This window comes from Corythoichthys intestinalis, chromosome 22, assembly GCF_030265065.1.
Source record: "Corythoichthys intestinalis isolate RoL2023-P3 chromosome 22, ASM3026506v1, whole genome shotgun sequence".
NCBI classification, from domain to species: domain Eukaryota; kingdom Metazoa; phylum Chordata; class Actinopteri; order Syngnathiformes; family Syngnathidae; genus Corythoichthys; species Corythoichthys intestinalis.
This window is the reverse complement of record NC_080416.1, coordinates 25,736,788-25,761,398: the sequence shown is the minus strand read 5'-3', so window position 1 is coordinate 25,761,398 and position 24,611 is coordinate 25,736,788. Positions and strand designations below refer to the sequence as shown.

General features: G+C 39.1%; 2 protein-coding genes across 4 annotated transcripts in view; one reads left to right on the top strand and one right to left on the bottom strand.

The window, feature by feature from the left end:
• Positions 1–24,611, bottom strand: part of pvrl2l (PVR cell adhesion molecule related 2 like) — a 487,014-nt gene that overhangs the window by 390,447 nt on the left and 71,956 nt on the right. The window lies entirely within an intron of this gene.
• Positions 784–12,954, top strand: LOC130910538 (uncharacterized). 2 transcript variants are annotated; one of them, XM_057827937.1, is made up of 6 exons: positions 784–804; positions 1,328–1,426; positions 7,024–7,116; positions 7,224–7,403; positions 8,410–8,695; positions 8,939–12,954. In XM_057827937.1, exons 1-6 carry the CDS (start codon positions 799–801, stop codon positions 9,148–9,150), a joined length of 876 nt encoding a protein of 291 aa, XP_057683920.1. In that variant the 5' UTR covers positions 784–798; the 3' UTR covers positions 9,151–12,954. The 2 variants fall into 2 exon arrangements, with proteins under 2 accessions (XP_057683920.1, XP_057683921.1); XM_057827938.1 differs by lacking the exons at positions 784–804; positions 1,328–1,426 and adding an exon at positions 3,210–3,287 and having other exon boundaries at positions 8,939–12,953.

The following is a 24,611-nucleotide window of genomic DNA, read 5'->3' as shown; positions in this document are numbered from 1 at the left end:
GTTGTATATGGCTAAATCTTAAAATGCATAGAGATATACACTTGATGTTTGTTAATGAATTATATTCTCAACTTGTTGATCAGGATGGAGGAAGCCATTCCACTGTGACTGAATATTCTGAGGTTGGGATCTCCAGAACCAGAGAGCAACAGTCTCCGAAATCTACAGACGCTGCAATGGAGGTATGCATCGCTTGTGCTTTAAAGCTACAGTTTGTCTGACTTCAGCCAATTGTTCGAGTCTTGAAATATAGTACACCCAAGCCCAGCTTAGTGGGTGTGTGTCAGGTTTTACAATAATTGTGGGGACCCCGTAAAGTTATTTATTTTGTTTTTAAAAATACTATTTAATAACCTGTTTCATCATGAGTTTATTGAAATAATAACAGAAGTTGTATATACCCTTAGTCTGAAATAATCTTCAACATTACCAGCCACTGCAGCTGTTAATTTCGGAGACGTTTAGGACATGTCGGGCACTGATGTGGTCCCTAACACGTTATTGTTTTCATTAAACCTCAAATGAATAAAATGCTAGTCAAAAAGAGAACAAATGCATCACGATAAAAGTGATTTTGAATTGGCCATAGTGAGTGGATTCAACTGAGTTATGGATTTTTGTTGTTGTATATGGCCTAATCTTAAAATGCATAGAGATATACATTTGATGTTTGTTAATGAATTATATTCTCAACTTGTTGATCAGGATGGAGGAAGCCATTCCACTGTGACTGAATATTCTGAGGTTGGGATCTCCAGAACCAGAGAGCAACAGTCTCCGAAATCTACACACGCTGCTATGGAGGTATGCATCGCTTGTGCTTTAAAGCTGCAGTTTATCTGACTTCAGCCAATTGTTCGAGACTTGAAATACAGTCCAGCCCAGCCCAGCTTAGTGTGTGTGTGTCAGGTTTTACAATGTTTGTGGGGACCCCGTAAAGTTATTTATTTTGTTTTTAAAAATACTATTTAATAACCTGTTTCATCATGAGTTTATTGAAATAATAACAGAAGTTGTATATACCCTTAGTCTTAAATAATCTACAACATTACCAGCCACTGCAGCTGTTAATTTGGGAGACGTTTAGGACATGTCGGGCACTGATGTGGTCCCTAACACGTTATTGTTTTCATTAAACCTCAAATGAATAAAATGCTAGTCAAAAAGAGAACAAATGCATCACGATAAAAGTGATTTTGAATCGGCCATAGTGAGTGGATTCAACTGAGTTATGGATTTTTGTTGTTGTATATGGCCTAATCTTAAAATGCATAGAGATATACATTTGATGTTTGTTAATGAATTATATTCTCAACTTGTTGATCAGGATGGAGGAAGCCATTCCACTGTGACTGAATATTCTGAGGTTGGGATCTCCAGAACCAGAGAGCAACAGTCTCCGAAATCTACACACGCTGCAATGGAGGTATGCATCGCTTGTGCTTTAAAGCTGCAGTTTGTCTGACTTCAGCCAATTGTTCGAGACTTGAAATACAGTCCAGCCCAGCCCAGCTTAGTGTGTGTGTGTCAGGTTTTACAATGTTTGTGGGGACCCCGTAAAGTTATTTATTTTGTTTTTAAAAATACTATTTAATAACCTGTTTCATCATGAGTTTATTGAAATAATAACAGAAGTTGTATATACCCTTAGTCTGAAATAATCTACAACATTACCAGCCACTGCAGCTGTTAATTTGGGAGACGTTTAGGACATGTCGGGCACTGATGTGGTCCCTAACACATTATTGTTTTCATTAAACCTCAAATGAATAAAATGCTAGTCAAAAAAAGAACAAATGCATCACGATAAAAGTGATTTTGAATCGGCCATAGTGAGTGGATTCAACTGAGTTATGGAATTTTGTTGTTGTATATGGCTAAATCTTAAAATGCATAGAGATATACACTTGATGTTTGTTAATGAATTATATTCTCAACTTGTTGATCAGGATGGAGGAAGCCATTCCACTGTGACTGAATATTCTGAGGTTGGGATCTCCAGAACCAGAGAGCAACAGTCTCCGAAATCTACAGACGCTGCAATGGAGGTATGCATCGCTTGTGCTTTAAAGCTAAAGTTTGTCTGACTTCAGCCAATTGTTCGAGTCTTGAAATATAGTACACCCAAGCCCAGCTTAGTGGGTGTGTGTCAGGTTTTACAATGATTGTGGGGACCCCGTGAAGTTATTTATTTTGTTTTTAAAAATACTATTTAATAACCTGTTTCATCATGAGTTTATTGAAATAATAACAGAAGTTGTATATACCCTTAGTCTGAAATAATCTTCAACATTACCAGCCACTGCAGCTGTTAATTTGGGAGACGTTTAGGACATGTCGGGCACTGATGTGGTCCCTAACACATTATTGTTTTCATTAATCCTCAAATGAATAAAATGCTAGTCAAAAAAAGAACAAATGCATCACGATAAAAGTGATTTTGAATCGGCCATAGTGAGTGGATTCAACTGAGTTATGGAATTTTGTTGTTGTATATGGCTAAATCTTAAAATGCATAGAGATATACATTTGATGTTTGTTAATGAATTATATTCTCAACTTGTTGATCAGGATGGAGGAAGCCATTCCATTGTGACTGAATATTCTGAAGTTGGGATCTCCAGAACCAGAGAGCAACAGTCTCCGAAATCTACAGACGCTGCAATGGAGGTATGCATCGCTTGTGCTTTAAAGCTACAGTTTGTCTGACTTCAGCCAATTGTTCGAGTCTTGAAATATAGTACACCCAAGCCCAGCTTAGTGGGTGTGTGTCAGGTTTTACAATGTTTGTGGGGACCCCGTAAAGTTATTTATTTTGTTTTTAAAAATACTATTTAATAACCTGTTTCATCATGAGTTTATTGAAATAATAACAGAAGTTGTATATACCCTTAGTCTTAAATAATCTACAACATTACCAGCCACTGCAGCTGTTAATTTGGGAGACGTTTAGGACATGTCGGGCACTGATGTGGTCCCTAACACATTATTGTTTTCATTAATCCTCAAATGAATAAAATGCTAGTCAAAAAAAGAACAAATGCATCACGATAAAAGTGATTTTGAATCGGCCATAGTGAGTGGATTCAACTGAGTTATGGAATTTTGTTGTTGTATATGGCTAAATCTTAAAATGCATAGAGATGTACATTTGATGTTTGTTAATGAATTCTCAACTTGTTGATCAGGATGGAGGAAGCCATTCCACTGTGACTGAATATTTTGAGGTTGGGATCTCCAGAACCAGAGAGCAACAGTCTCCGAAATCTACAGACGCTGCAATGGAGGTATGCGTCGCTTGTGCTTTAAAGCTGCAGTTTATCTGACTTCAGCCAATTGTTCGAGACTTGAAATACAGTACAGCCCAGCCCAGCTTAGTGGGTGTGTGTCAGGTTTTACAATGTTTGTGGGGACCCCGTAAAGTTTTTTTTTTTTTTTTTTTTAAATACTATTTGATAACCTGTTTCATCATGAGTTTATTGAAATAATAACAGAAGTTGTATAAACTCTTAGTCTGAAATAATCTACAACATTACCATCCACTGCAGCTTTTTATTTGGGGGACTTTCAGTACTTCCTGGCTCTCCTGGGTTCCATTGCACACTATATTGTTAGCAAACAAAATGGATAAAATACATCAAGATAAAGCGACTTGGCATCAGCTATACTGAGACAGTCAAACTGATAAAATAAATGTTCTCATGGATTGCTAATGCTTAAAAATTGGTAGAAAATCTGTAGCAAGTACAGTGAGGTGCAGAAGTATTTGCACTCCTTGTGAGTTCACCCCTTAAGTAAATAGAGGATTAAAATGTCATTCATAGATGCATTTCCACTTATGGAGATATAGTTTAAAAAAATAAATTTAAAAAACGCAACTGGCATTGTATGATTTTTCTATAATTCAATTATAATTTACTGGGGTTCATAAGTATTTGCCCCCCCCCCCCCCCCCGAGAAAATCAGTGCTAATGTATAGTGCAGAAGCAATTACAGAGGCTAGATGCTTTCACATATGGAAACGGGGATTTTGGCCCATTCCTCCACACAAATCTTCTTTAGATCTGTTGGGTTTTGAGGCTGTCGTTGAGAAACAGTTTCAGCTCCATCCAAAAATTTTCTATTGGGTTTAGATATGGAGTCTGGCTTGGCCACTCCAGAACCTTGATGTGGTCTTTACCCAGCCACTCCTCGGTCAGCTTGGCTGTGGGCTTTGGATCATTGTCATGTTGGAAGGTCAGGTGGCGTGTGGGTGGTTTCTCATGGAGTTAACCTGGACTTTTTTTTTTCAAGGTAGACTGACAACTCTTTGAATGTCATTACTAAGGCTGTCCCAAACGACGAGCTGTCCATTTACCTCCATATTCACTTCAAGCCGGTAGATTTTTGTTTCCAGTACTGCTATCTTCTGGAGCAGTTTGTGGCAATCATCCATTGACAGGGGAGGCATGTTGCTGCTACTTAGCTTCCGTTAGCCGAATTCCTCAGTTCCAGTCGCGATAAGGCAGGCTTGTGTTCCAGTAAAGACAAAAAAGCACTCTAAAAAGGCTCAAAAATGCTCAAAAAGCCTTTGTTTAAATATAAACAAGATTAAAAGAAAATTGCAAGACTTGCTGAGTAATTTAGAGGTGATTAAAAATGATTAAAAAGATGATTGAAGCATGAGAAGCAGGAGCAAAGCAGAGAGATGTCTGCAGGGTAGCGAAGCAGCAGGAAGAAACAAACCCAAAAACATAGTAACCTTTGCTATGTTTGGAGGTCATTTAATGTTGTGAATCAACCGTTAAAGTTGATAAAATTGCTCCCGTTTTTGCATTAGTTCTCTTCTGTCTACTTTTGACATATGAAAATTTTAAGATTGTTTCATCCTTTAAAGACGGACTCAAGTCAAGATTTTGCAGATTAAGGAGTATTTTAGATAAAAAGTTGCTTAGGTACGCTCGGAAGGTTTACTTCAACAGAGCCTTTCTGAAAAGTTTACTGCTCTAAAATGGCGGCTGTTTACGAACGCTACCGCGTCTGTCATTTCGCATGTAGTTCTATATGCATGGGTTATCTAGGCGTAGATTGTATGCTGTCGGTTACAGTCAGGAAATATTTAACCCGCCTAGCATTGCTACAGCGTCTCAACAAAAACTCTTCCCTCTCCGTGTCTGACTTTTCTCGCGTCATTCAACCAACGTATCAACGAACATTCTCGTTGCAGAAACGGTGACCAAATCCGAACGGATGAAAAAAAAAAAACGTAATGCACGAAAAATGTGCAGATTTTGAACGTAACGTACGGCTTACACATTTAAAAATCAGTGCTCACTTGTACAAATTACGACGAGACCGTACAACTTGACAGGTATGAAGAATTAAAGTGCACCGTCACAGTTAGGTTGTAGCACTCTGTAGCACGGGACGTCCAACTATCAGTGGTCAGGGCGAAACTATGTGCTTTAGCAAAATCATCTTCGATGGCTTTGCTTGCCATTTCATAAATGTTGGGGATTAGGTTGTTGGAGAAATATGTCCGCGAGGGAACAATATAACGCGGGTCAAGCGTGGCAAATAAATTAACGAAGCCCACTGTGTGTTTTCACTGGTGTCATCTTTGGGGTTGTCCTGCCCTGAGAAAGTGATATCTGTGTGAGAAAGTGATATCTGTGGGTGATGCCGGCTGAGGTGCCGGAGTCATGTCATAAAAGTGTTGCCATTAGCATGGGGAACAAGCGCTGAACAAAGCTTGCATTTTTTTTCTCTCAATAGTTTGTCTCCCTCCGCATTGTAGTCCACGGGGAAACCAAAATGTTGCCACACCGCAGATTTGAAAGACGCCGGTGCTTCCTCAAAATTCGGTCCCTCCACTCCTCCGCTCCCCATCGCTATTTGTTTTCTTTCTTGTTTCACTTACACTTCTCTCGTAAGCGCTCTCTGCATCTATTACACAGGTGCTTGACAGCGATCCGACATTTACTTGCGGGGCGGGAATTTCTCCACAGCGGTGCTTCATGTCACACACAGGCACACAGAGGCCGATCAATTCATTCCACAAGCGTTCAGAATACATTAATTGCAAAACCGAAAAGGCGCGGTTCATAAAGGCGTATTGAACCGTACTGGGCGAACCATACGGTTCGGCTTTGAACCGCAAACCGTTGACCCACTAGTGACTGCGCTTCAAGTGTTCGTTCATAGCCGATGTGCTACCATGGTATGTGAGCCCAGCTTAGCAAAGAGTACACACGGTGGCACCCTCCATATTTTCCTTGAAATAATTCCAGGCTCTGGCTATTCTGGTCCGGTTTTTGGGCTTTTTGCCACTTTCAGGTGTTACCAATTCTGCCCTTTTGGTAATTGGCGGTGTTTTTAACTCCTCGCCGTACTGACAAGTGAACCAGTGATTCACTTGGTTCGTTGTCGTCTGTTCGTCTGATTTCCTCCTCCGGAAGGCGGCGGCGTGCATAAAAACACCGAGAGGCGTCGGATAGCTCTTTAGATACTTTTATTGACCAAAACAAAAATGTGGGGGATGCAGCCACTCAACTCCGCGATACCCACAAACTTTTCCAACTCCCTCTCTCTCGCTCCCTCTCTCTCGCTCGTCCACTTTCTTCCTATTTGCTCAATCTGACATTGGCGGTCACATTGAAATAACAGCGGCCCCCTTGGAGGTGCCAGTAACAACCGCTTGCATCGCGAGCGCCCGCCATTCTAAACTTTATCCGCATTAAAAAAAATTTTAACCCGTCATTACCCGTCGACGCAATTACGTCATCGATGACATCGACTAGTCGGGACGGCTCTAGTTATAACTATTGCTGATTCTCAGGGGTACAAATACTTATGAACCTCAATAAATTACAAATAAATTTAAAAAATTACACAATGTGAGTTCCGGATTTTTTTAGATTGTCTGTATAAGTGGAAATGCATCTATGATTGAAATATCAGACCTCTACCTATTTTGTAAGTGGATGCAAATACTTCTGCTCCTCATTGTAAATATTGTCAACCTAAATCTCAACTTGTTGACAGGACGTACAGTTGAATTTAAGTGAATCTCCGGAATTTGAGATGTCAAGCACCACCGAGCATTCCTCTCTAGGACCTACGAAGTCAGAAGTGAAGGTACTTTTTGTTTTTCAATGTTGGATATATACCGTTTTTGATATTGGTGTGTAGACCTCTTTCCTCTGTGACAGTATTCAGCAATTCATGGTTTCTTTGTTCTTTAGAAATTGGATTCAAACCATTCTTTTCCCATGGACAAAAAAAACCTGCACAATATGGGTTTGGTTAACTACACTGATTCTGATGAATCCCAGGAGCTATCCATAAATCTTTACCAAAGTACTATCCCAAAGCTCAGGAGAACTAAATGTATGCAGGTCAACAGCACACTTAGCCGTTATCAGGTATGTATTAGGTAGAAGTGTGCAAAATTTCCGATTCTTAGATTATTCGCGATTCGGCCGTGGAAGATTCGAGAACGATTCACAAACATCCAAATTCCGATTATTGAAATATGCCAAGTAAAGCAGAAGTACGACACACTCAGCGCGCCGCGCGGTCTTCGGTACGCAATTAGGGACGGAGCGAGAGTAGCTAAACAACCTGCTTCTCATTACCCGGCCCCTCGGGTAACGCCAATGCTCAACTCACGGCTCTAGCTCAACTCATGCTACGAGATAAAAAAAAAAACAACAACATACCTGACTGCTGCCGAAAAGCTGCTACAAGCCACATTATGTTACGGTAGATATCATTTATATAGGACTAGATGCATTATAGCTTCGGTATCGTTACCAGCACATCTAAAAAAAAAACTAGATGCGGGCGTTAGTAACGGCCGCCATCTTAAAGCAGTACACTTCCCTGCAAGGCTGTTGTTGCGAACCTTCCAAGCGAACCTAATTAACTTTTTATCTAAAATACTCCTAAATCGGTAAAATATTGACTTGAATCTATCTTTAAAATAGTTTTAAAACTTTTACATGTTGAAAGTAGACAAAAGAGAAATTATGGAATAACAGGAGCAATTTTAACAACTTTAACGGTTGATTCACAACATTAAATTAATTGAAAGTAGTTTAAAGCTGCTGATATAGAATGGGGACTGGAGTTTTTTAATTTACTGTTATTTTTGTATATTTGTTTACTGCTATATGTTAACTTGATATTGAAACAGTAGTTTGGTTTAGCCTGAGAGGATTTTTGAACAATTTTGGAACTAATGTACAAAAGTAATTTAAAAAAAAAAGAGTGGGGTGCATCAATAATCGTTTTATAATCGAATCTGAGCCTCTGAATCGTAATCGAATCGTTAGGTGCCCAAAGATTCCCAGCTCTAGTATTGGGAATTGTGTTGAGTCTTTTCATTGGTCGTCTGCCTTCTTTCCTTTATAAGTTTTTTTTTTCTAGGTGGGAAATGAAATTGACGGTAATGGAGAGCTTCTTTACTCCACCTCAGAGGACAGTGGAGATGAATATATTCCAGGCACAAGTGAGGAATCAGATGAGAGTGAAGGTTTGCAATGTGTCGACTCTCTCGTTAAGAAGGATATCATCAAAGATTTGTTTCACCTTACAAATACCTCAAAAGCCTCCTCGATGCCATCTGTTATGCACGTTGATGGACCATCTCCTCAGCATATACCCAAACGTCAGTCCACCAAACGGAAACAAAAGTCACCCAAAAAAGGAAAAGGTAAGTTTCCTGAGATGTTTTTAATGTTGATTTCAATGTTTATTTCTCTAATTAACTTTTCAGATATACTGTATATATATTTTCATTTATTTTGGAAATGATAGTGATGTGCTAGTACATTTACAGTGCTTGGGCTAGTTGACTGTGCACTACGCAACAGCCATATTTAGAACAGCGTGTCATGGACTAAATGACTTGACTAATTTGAAACAAATTTAATGATGAATGTTTGTTTTTGTAAAGGTCGACAACCGGTTAAAAAGAAGCCATGGAAGAAAGAGGTCTTGGCTGTTGAGAAGCATATGATGTCATTCATCACTACCTGCCGTGTTCCACGGAAGAGCGACTGCGATGACTGCCTTAAAAAGGAACAAGTAGCACTCAAAAACAGGCATTGGTCAGCAGTAAAATTTTACATTAAAAACAAGATCACAGATCTCAAAAGGAGAGTTTAGGGGGATGTAGGGGTTATATATGGTGACCCTTTTTATATTGCTATTTGTGCTTTGTGACCATCTCTACAGACCTCCGTGAAGTTGCCCCATCAGATGAAAATTTATATAAAAATGATGGCAATAGTTTGTGCGTTTTTTTTTTTTTTTTTGTGTCCTGCTATTGTTGCAATATTTCTCTTATAGGTTTGAGGTCAATCAACCTCCCATTTTGATTTAAAAAATGGTGTCAATTGTTTGTGCTGTAAAAAATTGTCGTTTGTGCTGCGATCGTTTTATAGATATTGAGATATTAATTTCGAGTGAAGACGTCATAACTCCCATGGCTGACGGAGCTTATCAACTCTCAATAACAGAGGGCTGTCCAAACAACTAGCACGAACGTATCAGGAACGAATGGCACTTCTGGTCCATTTTGCGGTTAATGAGGAGCTGAGGGTGACGTCATCACTCGTAATTCAAATCTCAAGCCCCCCCATTCACTACAAAATGGACCCGAATTCGTTTCTGCTCGTTATTGACACCCTCGTTATTGAGACTTGATACGCTCCGTGAGCCATGGGAGTTATGACATCCTCACTGGAAATTAATATCTAAATATATATAAAATGATACCAGCATAAACAACACTTTTTACAGCACAAATGATTGACATTTTCATATAAATTTGCGACTGATGGGGTGGAGGGACTTCACGGAGGTCTGTACAGATGGTCACAAAGCACATATAGCAATACACGAAGTGTCGTCCTTTTTTTTTTTTTTTAACTTCTGTGTCATCCTTTTGAAGTTGTGCTGTGGCAATTGGGGTTCTTGCTTTTGCCAGTTTGCAATCGCGCTTTAGAAATTGGGGATCGTGTTGTGGCAGGTTGCATTCGTGCTTTTCTTTTGCAAAGTGTTTGGTCTTTTGCATTTTGCCTCACACCTCTCGGCCATGGTAGATATACACAAACTTAACTATCAATGGCATAACTGTTTGCACTTGTTTCGTCTGTTTTGAAGCGATACAGCAGTTAAGAGAGAATAAAGACGATGACTTACCTTGTGCATGTTGCACTTCACTGTTACTGGCTAAAACTTTTCGAACTATAACCCCCCCCTTCGACTTGCGGTTTACGGTCAAGTGTTGCCTATCTATGGATTTTTAGAACCTAAAGTGCACTCCTGCGGCTAAAAGTCGAGTGCAGCCTATGTAAACAACCAATTATTTGTAAATATTGCTGATTGTTTGAACCCCAAACTTTTGAACCGTAGTGTACAGTCTGAAATTCCAGTAAATTTTTATCCAACATAAGGTAGAATTTAAACTGTAAATGTATCGTAATTAATGCAGTGATATACAATGATCCCTCGTTTTTCGTGGTTAAAGGGGATCCCCCCATTATAATCGAAATCGGCGAAGTAGATGTGTAGCTTATTTACATTAAAAAAAAAAAAAAAATCTTTTTTGTGTGTGTTCAATGCTTTTACTCAGATTTAGCATTGGAAAGAGTATAGTTTACTATAACAGTATAATTCTTTAAATTCTTCATTGACTGAGTCCTCTCAAATCAACTTGCTGTTTAGCAAGCAAATATCAGCGATGGACTGAGGGCGCAATGTAGCGAGGGATCACTGTAGTTCTTATATGGCTATGCAGTGATTTATTTGAGCAATGCTAGAACAACCTGTGCAAAGTTACTACAGAAATTGAATATCAGAAGTCCAAGACAAAGAATAACTTAATGCCAAGAGGAAAAAAAAAAAGTTTTAAGGCACATTCCATTAAAATATTATGTGTCAGTTTTGACACATCAATGGTCACTGAAGAAAATGCACATATAAAAAAAACTTAATACTACCTGGTCAATTAGTAGTTTTACGGCATGTTCTTCGGGTGACATAGAGTGGTTCCACAAAGTCACAATGATCTGACATTTGTGTGGGTGGTGTGCATTATTACCGTCCCCAGAAGTAGGCATGATCTGACGTTTTTCTAACTGGTACCCAGAAAGGGAGAAAAACAGATGGTGTGCATAGTTACTGACCCCAGAAGAAGGTATGATCTGACGTTTGTGTAAGCGGTACCAAGAAGAGAGGAAAAAGCGGTCAGTGTGTAAAGTTACTGACCCCAGAAGTAAGTATGATCTGAGGTTTGTGTAAGCGGTACCCAGGAAGGGATAAAAAACAGGTATTGTGTATCGTTATTGACCCCATAAGTGACGAAAACGAAAAAATGTCCCCATAAGTCGGTCTGTAGTCAGGTCGATGCCTCTATACTTTGTCTAAATGGAAATTTAAAGTGATTTTTGCATTGTACAATTTTCGAGGATGCTCCCTGATTTTTTTCAGCTCTCTACGACATTCAGAAAGGGTGGTCCCCATAATGCACGGTCTTGTCAGGTGTCCCTACAATGACAGAAAAACAAGGCTGTGTGTGTGTGTGTGTGTGTGTGTGTGTGTGTGTGTGTGTGTGTGTGTGTGTGTGTGTGTCCTCCTTGTTTCCACAGAAGCGCAGGTGAAGTGGGGCATTAAACAAACACACAAGCAGATCGCATCACACTGCAGCTGCCTCATGTTAGCCTGGTGGGATCACATTTAGCTTGCTGTTGTGTGCCTTGTGCACACTAACACGCGCAAGCACGCAGACACACATATAGGAATGCAATTGTGGCGGTCAAACAAGCCAAAGTTGAGCCGGTCGTTGCTTGTTTCTCATTTAACGGCAGCGGCAACGCAATCAATCTAATTAGTCGAGGCCGAGCCAATAACTGAGCCATAAATCCTCCCTCCGCCTGCTTTATTAGTTACTATGGCAACACCCGCCGTAACCAAGGAGACCGCAACACTTGCTGCCTCCTCCACCCGACCGTTCCCCGTACCGGAGGGGGGATTCATGAGCGACGCCCAAACAGCGGAACTCCCAGAACACCACAGAGTCATCTGGAGATGCTGATGAATTTTGCTACCTGAACAGGTTGCGGAAAGTCAAGCGAACAGAGCACGGTTCGGCATGGAAACATCTAGAAAAAGAACATTCTCAAGTTGTACTTTGTTTACTTTCTGTCATATTAAAATTATTTACCAAGTAGGCGCAGGTTATTAAGGGTTAGCGTAGAGTACTGCCAAAATAAAAGTGGGAAGTTTTCCATTTAGCGCAGTTCTTGTACAAAGTACAAACGTGATGATGTCATAGTTTATCAATGTCGCTAGCGGGGAATAAAAAGTCAATTGCAATACTTCCTTCCTCGTTGTTCAATTTAAAGACGTCAACAAGCGTTGGCATCTCATTTCCTCTAGCCCATGATGCGATGCTGAATGATGTGCAAACTATTGATCAGCCATTTGATACACTGCCGGCAGAATTTAGCAGATCCATATCACTGCTGCATTGCTATTCATATTCCGACGGCATCTTCAAGCGCGCAAACAGGATGTCTTTGGACTGACCGTCTTTCAGCGAGGAGACGACATTCAGTGTTTTTCCACCTGAAGTCCTAAGAATAGTGTCCAAATGTCAAAGTTTTTTCAAAGGAAGCTGAGATTGTCAATTCTAACCACTCCTGAAGACCAATGGCCAAAAAACTTGTTGGGAAAGTTGGGATACATTAAAATTGGGAGATTGTGCAGTGAATCTAGACGCTTCACACAATGTCAAAATGAGATATAACTAGGGCTGTCAAACGATAAAATTTGTAATCGAGTTAATCACAGCTTAAAAATTAATTAATCGCAATTCAAACCATCTCTAAAATATGACAGATTTTTCTGTAAATTATTGTTGGAATGGAAAGATAAGACAAAACAAATATATACATTCAACATACAGTACATAAGTACTGTATTTGTTTATTATAACAATAAATCCACAAAATGGCATTAACATTATTAACATTCTTTCTGTGAAAGGGATGCAGGGATAGAAAGACTTATAATTCTTAAAGGATAAATATTTGTATATTGTGACTAAATATTGCCATCTAGTGTATTTGTTGAGCTTTCAGTAAATGATACTGTAGCGACTTAACTGTTCTGCCCAAATGCATGATGGGAAGTGGTGCAACCATGACTGTGTGTGGTGACTGCAAATGCTACTGTATATCTTCTCGGTGTTGGGTACAATACAGGGTGTTAAGAAAAAGATCAATCCCTGTCATTCTTCCCTACCTCGCATCCCACAAAACTTATAGTTGTTGTGGGAGCGATATTAAAGCTCTTGCTAATTTAAAGCATGTCCCCAATGGATGCTTGTATCTACTCCACTCACTTGATGCTGCCTCTTAACTCTGTATATAAGTAAAACAGCGCCATTGTAGGCTGTTTGCTGCAATGCGTGACTGGTACGTGCCGCGCATGCGTTAAATATTTTAACGTGATTAAATAAAAAATTAATTACCGCCCGTTAACGAGATGAATTTGACAGCTCTAGATATGACACAATTTGAAGTCTATGTATTCATGTAATCCCCGGGCTACGAACAAGTCCCGTTCCAACGCTGGCAACATAACCCGAATTTCCGCGTAAATCGGAATTTACCCTTTAAGTACCCCTATATCTCAATATGACTATCCAAAAAGTCCAAAAGTACAGGGTGTTCCAAAATGTTTGACCCCATTTCGTAGGCCAATAATTTCGATAATTTTCGTTGGAATGACCTTAAATTTTTACAGCTTGTGTAGAAACGTTTCAAGTTTTTGTGTGTAATGTTTGGCATTTCTATCTTTTCAGGTTAAGAAATGCCGTTCACTTCAAAAGAAAAGGCATTTTGCTTGTTACAGTATGCTCGGACTCACCGAAGAAAGTTCAGCGTGCCTTCTTCACAAATTTTGCAAAGAAGGCACCAACTAAACAACAAAACAGAGAATTACTGCTGCACTGGAAACTGTTACCGAAGACATGCTACAGCGAGTTTGGCAGGAGCTCGAATACCGACTCGACGTGTGCAGAGTCACAGGCAGCGCTCATATTGAACATTTATGAAAATCTGTCATAGAACCAACAAATATTTGTACTTTTCTTTGTAAATTTAACCAATAAAACTTATGACCTTCAAAATACAGTGTATTTAGTTTCATTAAGATCCATCAAGTAGTTTCCGAGATATGGGCATTTAGAGTGGGGTCAACCGTTTTGGAACACCCTGTATTGTATGTTGTCATTGATGGGGGATACACTGCCCTCTGGTGGCAGCGTTGAGTCTGGCTGGACTGTAGCCTTGTATGACTGAGAAGCAGACTCAGACATTACATTACAGGTAGTCCCCTGGTTACGAATGAGTTCCGTTCCTATGCTGGCGAAGTGACCCGAATTTCCACGTAAGTCGAAATTAACCCTTTAGGTACCCCTACAAAATAACTCTGCAAAAAGTCCAAAATTATTGCATTTTGTTTATTGATGGAGGATACACTGCCCTCTAGTAGCAGTGTTGAGTCTGGGTGGACTGTAGGCTTGTATGACTGAGAAGCAGACTCAGATGTCTATGGATAAAGGATAACTACGCTCTGGTTTGACCCACATAAGGCTGTAAGTTGTTTCAGCTAATGTATGTCTGTGTGTGCATTTGTAATTAAGTTTAGAGCTACAGTTTGTGGAGTTATGTGTGAGCGATTTGTTATGAGAATTGTAAATACGTCAGCATTCGTAGCTTTTAAGACTTTTGTGTGGCAAACTAGGCTAATTTAATCTTCTATATTTAGATAAAGATCAGACTAGATGTTTCAAAATCAGTTGTTTTGAGTCACGTGTTGTGTGTTGTTTTGAACATAAATTTTCATATGTGTGTTACAGCTTTACAAATTGTCAAAGTGGAAGAAGTTAAAAGCTTCAAAAACAACAATTGCCTTGGTTGCTATCTGTCAAACTGAACAACTTCACGTTTAGTAAATACAGAACACGTCATATTAATAAAGTAAAGTAAAAAATAAGATACTCTAAAGTAGAATAAGGTACCGTTTACGCGATTAAAAAAACAAAACAAAAAAACAACTTGAGACAAAATAGCGGACAAAAGTCGAAATCACATAAGTCGATTGCGTCGTAACCTGGGGATGACCTGTATTGTCATTATCCAATTATTTTAGGGGTTATTTTCTAAAATCTTTTGAATACAATCTCACATAAGAAAATTTTACTTCAAGATTTGGATCCGTAAAAGGGATCCTCCAATGAAAGACTTGAAGTTCTTAAAAGATAAACGTTGTTATGAGTTAAAAATAATTTGACATTAAAACTCTCTTGATGTTTTCTTTTTTATAAAATTTGTGAAATTAGTTTAATTAGTAGATCGCCATTGTTGTTGACGTCGCATGGCGGTGACGTTACATGGTTGACTGCCCGGCTTCCAGAGTATGACTCTAGCGACAAAAACATATCATCTCTTCAACCGTTTTAATTTGAACCCGAGAGGAACATTAATGAGCATGAAAGCACTGTCGATGTTTCACAAAACGAGCAGCAAAAGCAAAATGAACAGGAAAGATGTTATGATACGATACGAGAGTAGGAAAAAAAAAAAAAAACAGTTACCTGCCAAAATGTGCTAAACGTCCAACAAGAGGCGAATTTGACACCCAAAGTACTACCGTGCGCTTTCAGCTTGTTTTGTTTAGATGCATATCGACAGAACATACTAAAAATGCCTTAAGAAAATACTTAAACGTAGTAATACCAAATAAGGGTGGTTTAAATATGCTACGTGATTATGCTACGTGACTAATGTTGTCAAGAGATCAACAATCTGCTTTAAAGCTACCATAGAAAATAAAATGCTTAAAATTATGAGAGGGAAACACATGCAAAACGTATTTTGAGGCAATGAAAAGGTTAAAAAAAAGACGCAATAAAAACACAAATAGTAAGTACTTTTAACCGATGAGCGGATATGCTGGACGTCTTGCCGCGTAGAAGGAATTGTACAGTAGTAGTAACCCAGTAGCATTTGTCGAGTGGCAGTGACAGTGTGAAATAATAAGTCAAAAATTTTCCGTTTAAAACGCTTTTTACATGATAGCTGCTAAAATGGTTTTTCGGGTCAAGACTGGCCTGTTTGGGTATGTGAAAAGTACCATTGATTTTTTGCATACCCAAACTTTAAAACCAATCAATTTTGGCCCAAAAAGAATACAAGGGTTGTTTGAACAAAGGATAGTTGCTATAAATGTTTGAAATGTCTTTCAAATTGTATTTCTTTTAGATTTTATGGAAAACAAATCGAGGAGAAAAAAAATAACTTTGTTAATTTGGATTTCAAGTATCTTTGCCGTTTTTGACAGATTGTCGAAAGCTCAAAAGAAATTACCAAAAATTTCATTTTTGTCCCAAGTGTCTGATTATGATGAAATGGCTCACAAATTGTGAGACTACAGCGGCAAAAAAAAAAAAAAAAAAAAAAAACTCACAAAGTGAAGGACACTTCAAAACTACAGAAAAAGAAAAATATCGAGAAGAAAGAATGAACTAATCAAATTTATTTGTCGATGTACCACTGTACAGTCATGATGAAATTATTGGCACCCCTGGAATTTTTCCAGAAAATACAGCATTTCTCACAGAAATTAATGCAATTACAAATGTTTTCAGTATAAATGTGTTTATTCATTGGATGTGCATTGGAAAAGCACAAAACAGCTGAGAAATGAAATCCAAATTGACACAATTTTAGACAAATCTAAAAAATAAATGGGCAGGACAAAATTGTTGGCACCCTCACCTCAGTATTTTTTTGCAAATCATTTGGAAGAAATAACCGAAAGCAATCACTTCCTATAACCATCAACAAGTTTTGTGCACCTCTCAGATGGAATTTTGGACACTCTTCTTTTGCTAACTGTTCCAGGTCTCTCAGATACTGTATGAAAGGGGTGCCTTCTTGCAACAGCGATTTTGAGATCTCTCCATAGTATTCAATATGATTTATATCCAAACTCGTCAATGGCCACCTCAGAATTCTCCAGCGCTTTGTCTCCAACCATTTCTTGGTGCTATTTGAGGTATGTTTTGGGTCATTGTCCTGTTGGAACACCCATGACCTCTGACGCGGACCCAGTTTTCTGACACTACACCCTACATTCCGGCCAAAAACATTTTGATAGTCTCCATATTTCATGACTCCTTGCACACTTTCAAGGCACCCAGTGCCAGAGGTAGCAAAACAACCCCAAAACATCATTGGACCTCCACCATGTTTGACTACAGTATAGGCAATGTGTTCTTCTCTCTGTAGGGCTCATTCTTTTTTCTTGCACTGGGCACTGGTCTCCAACCATTTCTTTGTGCTATTTGAGGTATGTTTTGGGTCACTGTCCTGTTGGAACACTCATGACCTCTGATGTAGACCCAGTTGTCCGTCCCAAAACATTTTGATATTCTCCATTTTTCATGACTCCTTGCACATGGGAAAGGCACCCAGTGCCAGAAAAAATAATGAGGCCTACAAAGAAAAGAACACAGTGCCTTTAGTCAAAAATGGTGGAGGTCCAATAATATTTTGGGGTAGTTTTGCTACCTCTGGCACTGGGTGCCTTGAGGGTGTGAGAGTAGTCATGAAATATGGAGACTATCAAAATGTTTTTGGCCGGAATGGAACCCAAACCCTAACCCTAAACCCTAACCTAACCCTAAACCCTAACCCTAAACCCTAACCTAACCCTAACCCTAGTGTCAAAAAACTGGGTCCACGTCAGAGGTCCTTGGTGATCCAACAAAACAATGACCCAAAACTAACCTCATATAGCACCAAAAAATGGTTGGCGACAAAGCACTGGAGAATTCTGAGGTATTCATCAATGTGTCCGGATCTAAATCCCATTGAACACCTATGGAGAGATCTCAAAATTGCTGTTGCAAGAAGGCCCCCTTCAAATCTGAGAGACCTGGAACAGTTAGCAAAAAAAGAGTGGTCCAAAATTCCATCTGAGAGGTGAATGAAACTTGTTGATGCTTATAGTAAGCGATTGCTTTCTGTTATTTCTTCTAAAGGATGTGCAACCAAATATTGAGTTGAGGGTGCCAACAATTGTGTCCAGCCCATTTTTGGCATTCTGTGTAAAATTGTGTACATTTTGGCTTGTCTCTTCAGCTTTTTTGTGTTTTTCCAATTCAAATCCCAAAAAATAAATTCATACTGAAAACATTTGTAATTGCGTTAATGTCTGGAAGAAACTGTGTATTTTCTGGAAAAATTCCAGGGGGGTGCCAAAAATTTCCTCCATGACAGTATAAGCAAAATGCCTGGTCCTTAATGTACGTTCCTGCCGCCTCTCTCAGTCCTTTTCTGCCTAACAACAAACTACAATCACAAAAACGGTGGACTAGGAGAGCCAATCTAGGCAATCCTGTCGCCTGAACTCAATCGATTCAGGTGCCTGCCAAGAAACAAGTTGCAGCTAAATCGTAGCGCAGTTGGAGAGGGAACAAACATGAATCGAGGAAAAAATCCAATCATAAGTGATCTGCAGCGGCCTCGCATATCTCGCCGCACCTGTTGAGCGCTCTGTAGGAGCGGGCCCAAAGCGTAATGGTGGCCATTAGGAAGCCAGCGAGACTTATCAGGCTGTGTTATTATTGAAATAGAGGCTATTAGCGCGCACACGCTCGACTTTGTGCCGCAGTAGCTGGAAAATGTCAATGTCACTTGTATCAAATGTCTTCGTGGCAGCTCATGATTGGAAGTGTGGTCGCTTCTTTTCTTCTTTGTTGGTAGGGATGAAATGCAAAATTTAACATTAATCAGGATTATTGTGGTGAAAATATTGGACATAGTTGACATAACTGCAATAGCAGAGGGTTGGTTTGAAATTGATTTAACATTAGAACACTAATACATAATAAGTGACATTAAAAAAAAGATACAATTAAATATTTAATTGTTATGAAAAACTGGCTCTGGAATTAATTGCGTGAGTGTGTGTGTACATTCACTTGTGTCTGCATATTGAGGCTCTTACAAGATTTAACAAAGGAATTAAGCTTCCCTTTAGTAAGCAGAATACGACAAATGACAGAACACTCATACATGTCACAAATTGACCAACTACAGTGTATCACAAAAGTGAGTGCACCCCTCAAATTTAAAAAAAAAATCAGTCAGGAAACTGCAGCTAGTACAGAATGCTGCAGCCAGAGTCCTCATAAATACAAGGAAACTGGACCACATTACACCGGTTCTGAAATCGTTACACTGGCTTCCAGTGAGTCAAAGGATAGACTATAAAATATTACTGCTCTTCTACAAAACACTTAATGGCCTTGGACCAAAATACATGCTTGATTTGTTAGATTCCTATGAAACATCTAGACCCCTAAGGTCGTCTGGAACTGGTCTCCTGTATGTTCCAAGAACAAGAACCAAGCAGAGTGAGGCAGCCTTTAGTTATTATGCTCCTCACCTCTGGAAAAAGTTACCTGAAGGTGTGTAGTATGCTGAAGTTGTTAGCTCCTTTAAATCAGGACTAAAAAAGCGTTTGTTTAGCACTGCATATCCATAACTGTCTATACAGTATATTTCAATCTATTTGCTTTCTATTCCTCTTGTGCTTATCTCCATTGCTGATTTCAATTATTAGCAGTAGTAGTAGTATTTGTTTTATTAGGGCTGTCAAAATTATCGCATTAACGAGCGGTAATTAATTTTTTTTTATTAATCCCGTTAAAATATTTGACGCAATTAACGCACAAATGCCCTGCTCGAACAGATTAAAATGACAGCAGAGTGAAAGCTGTACTTGTTGTGTTTTTCGGAGTTTTGCCGCTCTCTGCTGGCACTTGGGTGAGACTGATTTTATAGGCTTCAGCACCCATGAGCATTGTGTAAGTAATTATTGACATCAACAATGGTGGGCTACTAGTTTATTTTTTGATTGAAAATTTTACAAATTTTATTAAAACGAAAACATGAAGAGGGGTTTTAATATAAAATTTCTATAACTTGTATTAAAATTTATCTTTTAAGAACTACAAGTCTTTCTATCCATGGATCGCTTTAACAGAATGTTAATAATGGTATTGCCATCTTGTTGATTTATTGTTATAATAAAGAAATACAGTACTTATGTACCGTACTGTATGTTGAATGTATATATCCACCTTGTGTCTTATCCTTCCATTCCAACAATAATTTACAGAAAAATATGGCATATTTTATAGATGGTTTGAATTGCGATTAATTGCGATTAATTACGATTAATTAATTTTTAAGCTGTAATTGACTCGATTAAAAATTTTAATCATTTGACACCCCTAATTTATTTATTTATTTATTTATTTATTTTATTCTATTCGTGATTACATGCGATTTTTATGTACAATTTTATTTCCCATTTCGATTGTCTTCGTTGTTACGATCTATTGATCTTAATGTGATTTTTTATGATCTTAATGTGATGTAAAGCACTTTGAACTGCCTTGTGTTCAATTTTGCTGTATAAATAAATTAGCCTTGCTTTGCCTATAGTCCAGTGCGGCTTATTTGTTGATTTATTTGGGCTATAAGGTAACACTTTTTGTTGACAGAGGCGTCGTAAGACTGCCATAAGACCGCCATTATTATGACACGACACTGTCATGGGCATTATTGAATGCTTATGACAGATGTCATTAAATGTCACCTTGAAAATTTTGTCATTAACTCCATTTATGTCCAGCTCGGATCGATTACATGTATTAAAAAATGAGATCATTTGCTGGATGACACAAAATGACATCTGTCATATGCAGTCATTAATGCTCATGGCAGTGTCATGTCATAATTTTGATAGTCTTATGGCATCACTGTCAAATAAAGTGTTACCAAATTACATGACTAGCAATTAAAGAAACAAATAGGACAGTAACTGAAGAAATAATTAGAACATGAATTTTGATTGTTATTTACGTCTGTAGCGCTGCGATTCATGCTAGGAGACATGTTGGAGGACAACAGTTCAGGAGCAGTGATAGCCAAATGAAGCTTCTTGAAGCAATCAAGCATTGTAGCCAATTGGTTAAATGCTTCATGGTGGTTCATTTGGTTTTATGACAGACTTACAATGCCGCAGTCAAACAAAGTTTTAGCGCTTAATATCTTTTGGTGAAAATATCCCATTATACAGTGAGGACAGCTGCGGGTTATAGTCAAGTGCAGCTTATCTACGAACAAATGCCGTAATTGTGTCAAATTTGGTGGGTAGCAGTTTATAGTCAGGAGCGCCTTATAGTCCAAAAATTACGGTAGGAGTTTTTGTTGTTGCATTCACTAGAGCGTCTCTAAAGGGGATGTCATGCAATATAGGCTAGGTTCATACTACAGGTCTTAATGCACGAATCCGATTTTTTCGTGTTTTTCCGACTCGATTGAGGCATTAAACTTGACGGTCTGAACGTGACAAGTCGCTTGGAACTGGACCATTTCAAATCCGATCTGGGCCACTTTATGTGGTTCAAATCCGATCTGGGCCACATTTTTCAAGAATGTCACAGCGGTCTGTACTGTAAAGTCTCCCAAATCGGAATTTATGCAGCAATTACGCTATCAAAAAGCGAGAGAGACGCTACGGTAGCGGAGCAGCAGTACGTTATTAGCGCCTAGCTTGCCTTGAACACGGCTTTTTAGGAAGGGTCGGACTTGACAAGTCATTAAAAAAAAATAAAAATGGGTTGAGGATAAGTCTGAGAACGATCAGTTTTCTGTCTGCTCCATATATGCAATATTTCAACAATGCTTACACGGCCGAGAATCGGGGCAAACTGCGCGTATGTGTGTGTGACATGCACGGACAGGGCGTGCATGCTATTGATCCATATACTTTGAATATAAGCCTAAACTGGGATTATTAATGTCTGTTATTTGTGTCCTCTTTTTAAAAAGAAAAATATGATATCCCTGGAATGACGGATGACAGCCAGCATGTGTGGTAATTTGTTTTGATGCGTCTGCGTATGCGGGTTGTCTTGCTCAGCGCTTGTCGGACTGCGAATTAGTGCGCATGCGTAATACTTGAATGGTCTTAACGGACAAAGGCTGTCTGAACGGGCACGCCAAAAAAACAGATATGACAAAAAATCGGATTCGTGCATTAAGACCTGTAGTATGAACGTAGCCTTTATGTGGTTCAAATCCGATCTGGGCCACATTTTTAAAGAATGTCACGGCGATCTGTACTGTAAAGTCTCCCAAATTGGAATTTATGCAGCAATTACGTTATCAAAAAGCGAGAGAGACGCTACAGTAGCGGAGCAGCTGTGCGTTATTAGTGCCTAGCTTGCATTGAACACGTCTTTTGGGGAAGGGCTTGACAACAAAAAAAATAATAAATAAATAAAATAATATATAATAAAATAATAAAAAAATAAAAATGGGTTGAGCATAAGCCTGAGAATGATCGGTTTTCTCTCTGCTCTATATGAGCAATATTTCAACATTGCTTACACGGCCGAGAGTCGGGGCAAACTGTCCGTATGTGTGTGAGACATGCGTGCATGCTATCGATCCATATAAACTTTGAAAATAAACCTAAACGGGGATTATTTATGTCTCTTTTTGAAAAGCAAAAAATGATATCCCTGGAATGACGGGTGACAGTGCGTGTCGGACTGCGAGTTAGTGAGCATGTGTAATACTTGAATGGTCTCAATTAGAGGTGTGCGAAATTTCCGATTCTTAGATTATTCGCGATTCGGCCGTGGAAGATTCGAGAACGATTCACAAACATCAAAATTCCAATTATTGAAATATGTCAAGCAAAGCGGAAGTAAAACACACTCAGCGCGCCGCGCGGTCTGCGGGACGCAATGAGGAACGGAGCGAGAGTAGCTAAACATTATGCTTGTCATTACCTGACCGCTCGGGTAATGCCAAATTGCCAATGCTCAACTCACGGCTCTAGCTCAACTCATGCCGCGAGATAAAAAAAACAACAACATACCTGACTGCTGCAGACAGCTGCTACAAAGTTCGTCCACATAATGGTACGGTAGATATCATATTTATATAGGACTAGATGCGAAATAGACTCGGTGGCGTTAGCAGCATATGTACAAAAAGCTAGATGCGGGCGTTAGTAATCGGCCGCCATCAATAATCGATTTATAATCGAATCGTAGCCTCTGAATCGTAATCGAATCGTTAGGTGTCCATAGGTTCCCATCTCTAGTCTCAATGGACAAAGGCAGCCTGAAGGGGCACGCCAAAAAAAACAGATATGACTAAAAATCGGATTTGTGCATTGAGACCTGTAGTATGAACCTAGCCATAGTGATCCTTATATTAGGCGCCTCGGATTATAAGCGACACTGCTGGCTTTTCAGAAAATTGAACACTTAGGTGCTCCTTATAGTGCGGAAAATACGTTTGTTTTTTTGTTTTGTTTTTTAATTAGTGAAGATAGAAAAAAATTTGAAATGATGGCTCTTGGTCATATATATTCGTGACCAAAACTGAGCATTTGAACAGGAGTGTGTAGACTTTTGATATCCACTGTGCCTGTGTTGATACTTAAAAGCAGTTGACTCGAACATGACAGCTTCAAACAGTAACCTTTCATCTTAAATGTCATTTCTAGTTAATAAATGATGTCAACTTTATGTCAAGCATGATTTAAGAGTAAAGCCATGTTGCCTAAAGTCTCCATTTACAAACTCCCGCTTCAATTTTCTCTCCCGGCGTGGTTTTTATTCCCCACAAAGGTCGTGTCAATGATATGCTGGCGTGTGCTCCGCAGACAAGCGGGGAGAGTTTGCATATCGTCTGCAATGCTAATCTTGTTAGCATTTGACCGAGCGGGAATCCGCCACTCGCCTGTTATCGGACGCCTTTGGAGTGCGGCGGCTGCGTCGCACGGCGCTTTTGATAAGAGGCGACAAAGCACATATTGAAACCAATTATAATAATGAAAAAAAAAAATCATCTTTTTATGTTCGCTTGTTTTGAAGTGTCGTTCTTTTCTCGCACTCGGCGACTCATTCACAGTCGAGCACACACGCGGGACGTGACGTTAGGGACTCATGCTCTCATCTCTGACTTCTGCCTTGGCAGCAACAATTCTCACTTTTGCTCACCTTGTTGTGTGACAGAAACAACATCAATTGGATATTAGCTCTGACAAATAATCCCTCTATGTTTGAAGAGACGGATTGGACAGGTGTGTCATTGCACGAATGTTTGTAAGTGTATGTGTGGGTTTTTTGAAGGGCTTAAAGTTAACCGTATCATGATTTCCCATGGCAAGTAAACAATCGTCACGGGTAAGCGAACAAAGCATACGACTTTCTTATTCGGGGAAAAAGTGGGAAAAGAATATGCGGGAAGTGATTTATAGTAGAGGTCGACTGATTTGGGACTTTCAAAGGCAGATGCCGATACCGATTAAAAAAAGAACAATTCAGCCAAGTGCCGATCTCTAAAGCTGATTTTAGTATGCGGATATATATATATACTGTATATATTCTAAAGCATGTTGACTATGAAAGGCATGTGAAACACTCATTGTATAGGTACTGTACAAAGGCCCTG

Coding starts and splice junctions, on each gene's coding strand:
- LOC130910538 (XM_057827937.1), top strand. Junction 7,117..7,223: donor CTACGAAGTCAGAAGTGAAG/GTACTTTTTGTT, acceptor TTTGTTCTTTAG/AAATTGGATTCAAACCATTC. Junction 8,696..8,938: donor GTCACCCAAAAAAGGAAAAG/GTAAGTTTCCTG, acceptor GTTTTTGTAAAG/GTCGACAACCGGTTAAAAAG.